This window comes from Cariama cristata, unplaced genomic scaffold, assembly GCF_000690535.1.
Source record: "Cariama cristata isolate BGI_N322 unplaced genomic scaffold, ASM69053v1 scaffold33093, whole genome shotgun sequence".
Lineage (NCBI taxonomy): Eukaryota > Metazoa > Chordata > Aves > Cariamiformes > Cariamidae > Cariama > Cariama cristata.
Genome location: NW_009607242.1, coordinates 38,200 through 46,313, shown reverse-complemented (window position 1 = coordinate 46,313; position 8,114 = coordinate 38,200). Strand labels below are relative to the sequence as shown.

The 8,114-nt window shown below is 47.1% G+C and overlaps 1 protein-coding gene across 1 annotated transcript in view; it reads right to left on the bottom strand.

The window, feature by feature from the left end:
• Positions 1–2,480: 2,480 nt before the first annotated feature.
• Positions 2,481–8,114, bottom strand: part of LOC104158896 (sodium/hydrogen exchanger 2-like) — a gene marked incomplete at its 3' end in the record, with an annotated part of 22,643 nt that continues 17,009 nt past the window's right edge. The window contains exons 8-11 of the mRNA XM_009696657.1: positions 6,032–6,102; positions 4,728–4,892; positions 3,949–4,063; positions 2,481–2,615 (exon numbers count right to left, since the gene is read on the bottom strand). Of these exons, the coding sequence (XP_009694959.1) occupies positions 2,481–2,615; positions 3,949–4,063; positions 4,728–4,892; positions 6,032–6,102 (486 nt within the window). The remainder of the gene's footprint in view (positions 2,616–3,948; positions 4,064–4,727; positions 4,893–6,031; positions 6,103–8,114) is intronic.

Here is an 8,114-nt window from a genome sequence, read left to right as displayed (position 1 = left end):
CCCCGAGCGCTGTTCCGCCGCGCCCCGACCGCCGGGCCGCTGCGCCAACCCAGCTGTAATGCTGCCATCTCGTGGTGGGAGCCGGAACTGCACACCGCGCGGCTCCCGAGCATCCCGGGGTTCCCCGCTGACCCAAAACCTGGAAGGCCAAACCCTTCCCTTTGGGACTGCAAGGGATGGAGCATCCGACAGTTACAAAAATCTCAAACACTAACTAGCTATATTTTTCACTCATCTCTTTTTTTAAAACAGGAAAATGCCACTTGCCTGTCAACTTGGCATGACACAATCTGAGTGGCTTAAGTTTTTCCCCAAAATTTAAAATATTGAGCTGCTTTTAATGGGCTGAAATCTACTTTTTAGCACAGTGTTCCTTCTTTCTGCTGACAAATTCTGCAATCTGTCCTCCTACAGCATGAAGGAACTGCATTTGCCCACCCTCCCACCTCCTGTTAATATTCCTGGGCTCTTTGCGAACATTATCCCATCACTTTTGGGTATCTTCTTATTTCTATTTGCAGTAAAATGAGGCAGCTATTCTAAAACATTAGCAGATAAGCTGCTGGTGACACAAAACATGCCTGACTTTTCCTTTTGGGTGCAGAGGGGTGCCTCTTGGGCTAAAAGCCCCCCTTACAGATGTCACTGGAATCAGCTCTCCGTATTTACATCTGCTTCACTTCGACTGGCACAAAGCAAAGGCAGCTGCTGTAAAGAGGTGTGATTAGCACCAATAAGTGACTCCTATGAGACAGCAGTATTCAGCATCAAATTGGCATTTTGCATAATCCATAGGAGCACCCGCCACCCCCGCGGGGCACCAGCCACCATCCATGGGGCAGTACAGAGAGCGAATTCTACTGCTTTTGCAATTCCCCCCCAAATATTCTGTTCTCTGAAAGGCCCGCTGTAAGCATCCAAAGTACCAGGTGCCCAAAGGTGCTAGATTTCCTACCGAACGCACCCCAGCACCTCAGGGGAGGAGCAGGGAAGGGGAAAGCAGGAGCGCAAGGGTTAACAATCAAATGTCCTGAAAGTACGTAACGTCGGGCTCAAAATCAGCCCTAGTTTGATGTTGTTCTTTTGAAGTTTAATTATACCAAATGTTCTACAGGAACATGCCATGTTCTTGCCTATCTATTTTGAATTGGAAGTACCAATCAGCATGTAAATGATCAAATTAAATCTTTTAAGTTGTTTGCAAGAGCCAGAACACCTTTCAGTGAATGAAGGGCTAAGAAGCAGCAGCATTTGGTGCGTAACTGCTGTTCTCGGTGGGCTCTTCAATGACTGGCATTTGAACAAAGAAATCAGAGTGGAAGGAAGCCTGCAGCAGTCCCGAGTTCTTGTGCTGTCGTGGAAAATTACTATCTAAATAAAGAAAGATAAAATATCTCTTTTTAAAAGGTCATTGTGTTCTCCTTAGTGATGGAGCCTTGCTGCCCAGATTTGAGACCACAGTTTGCACTCAGACAGTGCTCTAGCTCAAGCCATCAAACCCTAAGATTCAGGGAAGCGGGTGAAATTTAGGGATGGCTCAGCAATCATTGCTGCTGACCTGGGGGTTTGGGAGTGAAATACAGGGGGGGTTAATTGTTTTTCCTCTAGAGCGAGAGTTACAGAGGATGGGAGGAATTGAAAAGACCATGCCTGCTCCTCGTGCACCATTTCGTCTTCCCATGGGGAAACGTCGGCCCAGCTTCTCTCACTGATTTCCAAAGAAGTCAGCAAAAGTCTTCACTGGCCACAGACATCGTATTTACCTTGTTTCTCCTCTAATTCAGAGCATGAACCGACACGGAGCTGTGCCAGCAGACAATTTGGACTCGAAGCGGTTCTCCCAGGAATCCAGTATGCAACACTCCCCTCTATTTTACTTTCTTCAAGCCTGCCCAGAACTGTAGCTGCTTTTAAAAACAAAAACACTTACCTCCAGAATAAATAAAAAAAAGCTCACAATAATGCTTCTATCCTTTCAAAAGAGTTGTGGGGAAAAAAAAAAAAAACCCATACCAAACAGTTTCAAATATTTACAGTCCATCTGGACCGCTGACAATGGCTGAACCAAATTCCCACCTTTGACAAAATCTCCCAGAAAAGAAAACATGGGAAAAACCGACCCCTGAATCTACAGACTGAAGCCCAATTGATAACGTTTGCTCAGTAAATAGCTTTCCTAGCATGGATGGAAGCCTGTGTTCACAAAGCACTGAACGGCGCTGCACGCAAGACGGCTCATTTGTTTGTCAGGAGTTGGGCTGTTTTGGTTTTTTGTTGTTTTTTCTCGGTATTTCCTAACTCACTGGAATGCAACGAGACCCCCTTTTTTTTTTTTTTTAATTTAAAGTAACAGGATCTGTCTTTAAAAGGCAATACCAGCAGCAATAAACAGCACTATTCCTAGTGCTTGCTATACCTGCACCGGGAAAGCAGCCCGTGCACGGTCTCTGCAGGTCCAAGCCTTCCCCACCCCCCCTTACCTCCTTCCTGGAGCTGACCGCGTCACCTCCGCTCACTTTCACCCGCAGGCTCTTGTGCCGGAGGATCAGGATCTCCTTGGCATGCTCCATGGGCTCGGTTTCTCCGGGAAGCGTGTGCCTGTTGTACGCCGGTCCCTGCACATTGCACCAGAGAGACCATCGTTGGATGTGGGACCATCCCTCCCTCCGCAGCAGCATCCCCTTCACTACGGCCTGCGTCTTCCAGGGTCCTTCACCCCCCTGTAACCATCCTGCCTAGCTACGGGGATAAACTGACCCATCCAAGTACAAGAGCTGGGGATGGGGGAAAAGAGCCAAAGAAGGAAGATGTGATGCCAAACTCTGCTTATTTATCCACAATTGCCCAAGCAACCACAGAAGGACAAGACCGAGATGCGCCTCTACTAGTCCAGGTGACACACCAACCTACTGCAACTACTCTGTTCGAGGTGTCTTCGGCCTCAATGCCTCTGCCCAGCCCTCCAATATTTTATATCAGCCTCACCTTCATATATAAATCATGCAATCAACAGGAATCATAAATCCTGCTTCAAAAGCCATAAACCAACCAAAGTTAAATCTCCCACTAACATCCGTAGGAGCTGGGATAACTCTGTCGCTACAAGGCGGGAGGCTGGGTTTAGGCAGGAGGAAGTGCAAACAGGAGGTACGCCTTCGTCTTCATCCCGTTCACCATTTCTAAGGTTTCCTCCCAGCCTTATCTAGTTGCTTCTCCCAGCTCAGCAAAGGGACAGGAGGGGGTGGTTGGTCCCTCCGTGCCGAGCTGCCCACACCCGCCGCGTCCGCAAGGACTCAGTATTTCACGTGTAATCTGTAAAACAAAGGCTTAGGTGGATTTTAAGGATAAGGCTCCGTGTATCACCATGTGAACAGCAATTACAATGTACAGTCCTAGGTGCTGTGTAAAACCTCAGAGAGATTATACACGAGTTATTCTGTAAACAGCAAGTGGTTTCCATGCTATTTACCAGTTGTACCAGTTTCAAACTGCCGAGCGGCTTTAAAATCTCTGCAGATTTAATTCTCACTCGCAGCCCACTGACTGCGCTCTCTTCTATGGGAAAAACGCAAGGTGAGGATAACCCCATCCCTGCTCTGCCCTGTAGGTAACCAGGAGCTGCTGCAGCTGCTGGAGCTGCTAACCTGATGCCTGAAGATCCACGTGCTCCTCCTTTCTCCTTTCTGGTTCTGGGTACCGATGCCTAAAATACTTCATGAAATTATAGGCTGACTGGGTGAACCTTTCAAAAGCTGTCACGCTGCAAACAGAAATGTGCCACTGACTTGGAAACTGGATCTGGCTTCACAGAGCCAACTATTCTCTGCTCACAAAGAGACATCATTAGTAATTATGTAAATATTCATAACATCTGCTCAGGCTGTTAGGATAACTGAGATAACTTTTGTTGTTGGACTTTTACGATACAGACTGAGGGAAGAGTTATACCGTTCTCCTTATTCGGTACAGGTTCCTTGCCAATATTTCCTGTATATTTTCCAGGACATTCGGATTCAGAGCGTCCTCCAATTTTTTGTCTGTTATGACAGTCCTGTCGTCGTTGCTGCAAAGAGAACCAGAACGCCTTATTTTGGAAGATGCACGGCAGCGCAAGCAGCGCATCCCCCAAGCCCGGTGTTGCCAGCAGCCCTTTTGGATCCCACCACCAGCAGAGGTGACCAACAGCTAACCCTCGCAGACGGACCTCCCTGCAGAAGGGACATTTGGGATTTGCGCCATCCGCGTGCTCCCTGGTAGATAAAAGAGCTGTGGCAGAGCAGAACCCTCCGAGAGAGAGATGGTCGTTCTGACACGCCAATATTTGACCCTGCTGTCTCAGCCGATGCTCGTTCTCACTGTTGGTTCCTTCAGTACGCGTAAGGGTGCAAAGCCGTCGAAAAATGGTGCAAGAGCCTCTTCCTCAGAGTACCATTTCTGTGTAACTCAGGGGGGGATACAGGTGAGCCTCCATATACGAGATCAGAAACCGTGTTCATCGATGCCAGTAGATTGCTCATCCACCCGCTCATTTTTAACACCCACCTACCAAGCTTTAAACAGTGTTTACCTTGCAGTTGTCCAAGCTACCTTGCTCCTTCCCATGCGATAGCCCAGCGGGGAAGAGCAGAGGAGGCACAGAAGTTTGCAAAAGCTTTTCCTAACTGTTCCCTCCGTGGGGAGGGTTGGGAGGAGGGACGGAAAGGGGATGACGGCAGGGGAGCACTTACAGCAAGGCTGGGGGAGAGGGGCCGTGACCCAGCTGCCCGGCTTCTGCCAGCTCAATGGCATGTTTCCGCTCCAGCTTTTCGTAGAGAAGCACGATACTTGATTTTGGCTGGTCGTATTCTCGAAGTAGGATTTTCTGCAGGTATTTGCTGTTGAAATATTCTAATCTGTTTAAGAACAAAACAAGACAGGCTTAGCCTCCTCCCCCGACCCCCCAGCACCAACACAGACCTGAGCAAGCCGGCAGGTTCACAGTCCGTGACTGCCCCATATTCCATTACATTCCACTTATTCTTTCCAGAAATCAGTGGTCCAAGAGGTCAGACCCTAATTATTTCTGCACTACAGTACATGAGCCAAGATATTAAAACTTTGCCAAATACAACAGAAACTCCCCAAAGTGTCAGATTTATCAGGAACTTCACTATAAGTGCTACAAGTAACCCCGAGGGATGCAACAGATTTAAACACTTCCAGATTCCCTCTTGAGCCACTTCTTCGTGCTTTCTGCTCAAATGCAGCACATTTGGGAAAGATGTAGCTGGTACCAAATACTGATGCTCAGGTTTGGCTGTTGGTAGCTGTTGGCAAACCTGCTCGCAAGGCGCCAGGACACCCCTCAGCAGCGGCAATTCCCATACCCTGGTGGCACTTCCAAGCACTGGCATTCCTAAGAAAATCCCTGCCACCTGCATTAATCAGAGCCCTTACCATGAAGGTAGCTACATCAGGTGGCACAGGCAAGCAATGAAGCCTGGTAGATTGCTATTAATATACTTTATGTTATTTTAATTTGGAAAAAAAAAAACAAAAACACAACTTTAAAATCTCCTATGTGTACAATCTACCAGAACTTAATGAAAACTGAGCATTAGCTACAGAAATGTGTAGAGATCCTCTATAATTTGTCAGTCCACAAGAAGCAGTTGCCCCTCCAAGTGCTGCAAGCTCCTGTTTCGAATGTTAATTGTGCACACGCTGGGTTGGGGTCCCCAGCTCCCGCATGGCCGAGCAGGCAGGGACGGGCTGAAGCCGCATGGGCTCTGTGTTGTGCTGCCATGGCCCTTTCATTTCCAGCAGATCTCCTTGGACAAGAAGAGACAAACACAATAGGAGAGGAGAAGGGAGTCTTTTTAGGGTGAGCTGCAAGCAGGGAAGCACCCCGAGAATCTGGTCTCACCTCGGACAAGGAAAAGCTGCCCCTCTGTCACCTGCCTTGTGCTACAAACAGTGGAAACTTGGGGAATAGAAACCAGCCTCATTTTTTTCTACACATGTACACAGTGGTATTTTGGCAAACCCTTACCTGTCTTTCCAGTAGTACTGCCCCCAGTGTCCGGATATATCTTCGATGCCAGCCAGCAAATGATCCAAGAACTAAAGAGAAGAGAGGATTTTGCTATACACCAGTTGCACGTATCGCATACGTGATGAACTCAGCCAGCAAACATCAAAAGCCAGTAGACAAAACAGGAGATGCTTTCAGCTCGGTACACAGCGCCGGTAAACAAGAAGAGGGGATGTCGGGCTAATTCCCCATCCAGTCATCCACGTGTATCCCTTGGCTCTGGAGTACAGTAAGTGGTTTGGCTCCTTGCTTTCAGGTCTGTGCGAGCAAAGAATAATCGCTGAGGGAGGCGGATCTGCTCTTTATGATACATACAGGATGGCTGATGGCTTGCATGTCCTGCATATCGGGCCTTGATAAGCAGGAAATGCTCATATTGAGGTTTTCGAGGACAATTTGTCTCAGGAGATCGGTATCTTCAGGATATAGATGTAGATAACGTACAAATGGTGCTTTGACTTGAATAATAAACACTGCCTTCCCTCAGACGCTTCTCACTAAATGAAATCATTGGCCGTATTGTGCCTTATACAAAAAAACATTATTATTGTTTAAAGTTATATTGAAAATCCCAGACAGTTTGATTTTTCCACCTGGGAGTTAAATCTCTGCCATTTCCCAAATTGTTTTCTCTCCTACTGGCATCTCTAAACTGGGAGAGGGCTCTGCCCTACTGCGAGTCAATGCCCCTCCACACTCAAGGTACCGATATCCCTGGAGTTTCCTCCAGCTCTGATTTTTAAAAAAAGCATTTTTTGTGGGGTCAGAGACAGAGAAATTTCAGGGCAGTTCACTCAGCCCTGCAGCCTGGTACAGGTTTAGAGTCCTCACATTGCTATTAGCAGCTGTATGGTCTGGGGACCAGCAAATGACCCCCCTCTTGCGAGCAAGAACGTCCCGACTATCCTGATGGAGAAATAAATTTGAGGAAGAAAACTGCTTCTGGCTTCTGCGTCCCTGATTTCCAACTATATCTGCATTGTTACCGTCTCAACTTAATTGGTACATAGCCATTCTCAGCCCACATTTCTTAATAGACACATTTCCAGAGACGATTTACTATTCACACACTAACAAAAGAAGAAAGTATTCTCTGTTCACGATAGGAAAAGACTCTTCAGCCTATTGAACTGTTCTGTTAACCTCAGACAAAGCCCTGCAATACAACCTAATTGTGAGGATGCCACATAGTTTTTATAAATGTCCTCAGACCTAATGTCTTTATTCCTAGCTACCCAAAAAGAAGACAAAAATATTCCTGAAGGAGCCGTACCCACAGAAATGTGACTGGGCATAAACAATTAGATTCAGAAACATAATTTTACATTGGACGTGGCTGCAAATGCAAAGTCTCAGCTTGGTGTGGAGAGTACCCTGCTTTCTGATGGAGTTGACCCACTCTCTGAAGAAGTCCTCTATAAGAGAAAGACCAACATTTGGATGGTGAGAGCAAGGTGAACTAAATTCCACCTTTGAGTTATGGACTTAGAATCACAGAACGGTTTGGGTTAGAAGGGACCTTAAAGCCCATCCAGTTCCAACTCCCTGCCATGGGCAGGGACACCTTCCACCAGACCAGTTTCCTCAAGGGTCCATCCAACCTGGCCTTCAGCACTTCCAGAGAGGGGGCACTTCAGCAGTTCCCACCGATATAGTGCTAACCCTACTCTCTCTTTTCCAAATTTTTTTTGTAAAAATATCCAAACTGATGGTAGTGATGTGACTGGTGAACGCATGGAAGATCCCAGCCCCGAAAGCAACCAAGTCTCATTTTCTTTCTTTCACTCTTTTTTCCAGAGAAGCAGAAAAGTTGGAGTTAGGTTAGAGTATAAACTTTGGTGTGAGTGACCATCTTTTTCTGTCATGTTTGTGCACCACCTAATGCCACATCAGCCTGATTGAGTCGGTGGCTGCTATCCCAATGCAAATAATAACCCATGGTTAGGAAGCTGCATAAGACTTCAAACCTGGAAAGGGACTGACCTGCAGAAGATACAGGTAAAACTGCCGATCTGTAGAGAGTCCCTGCAGGCACCCCATA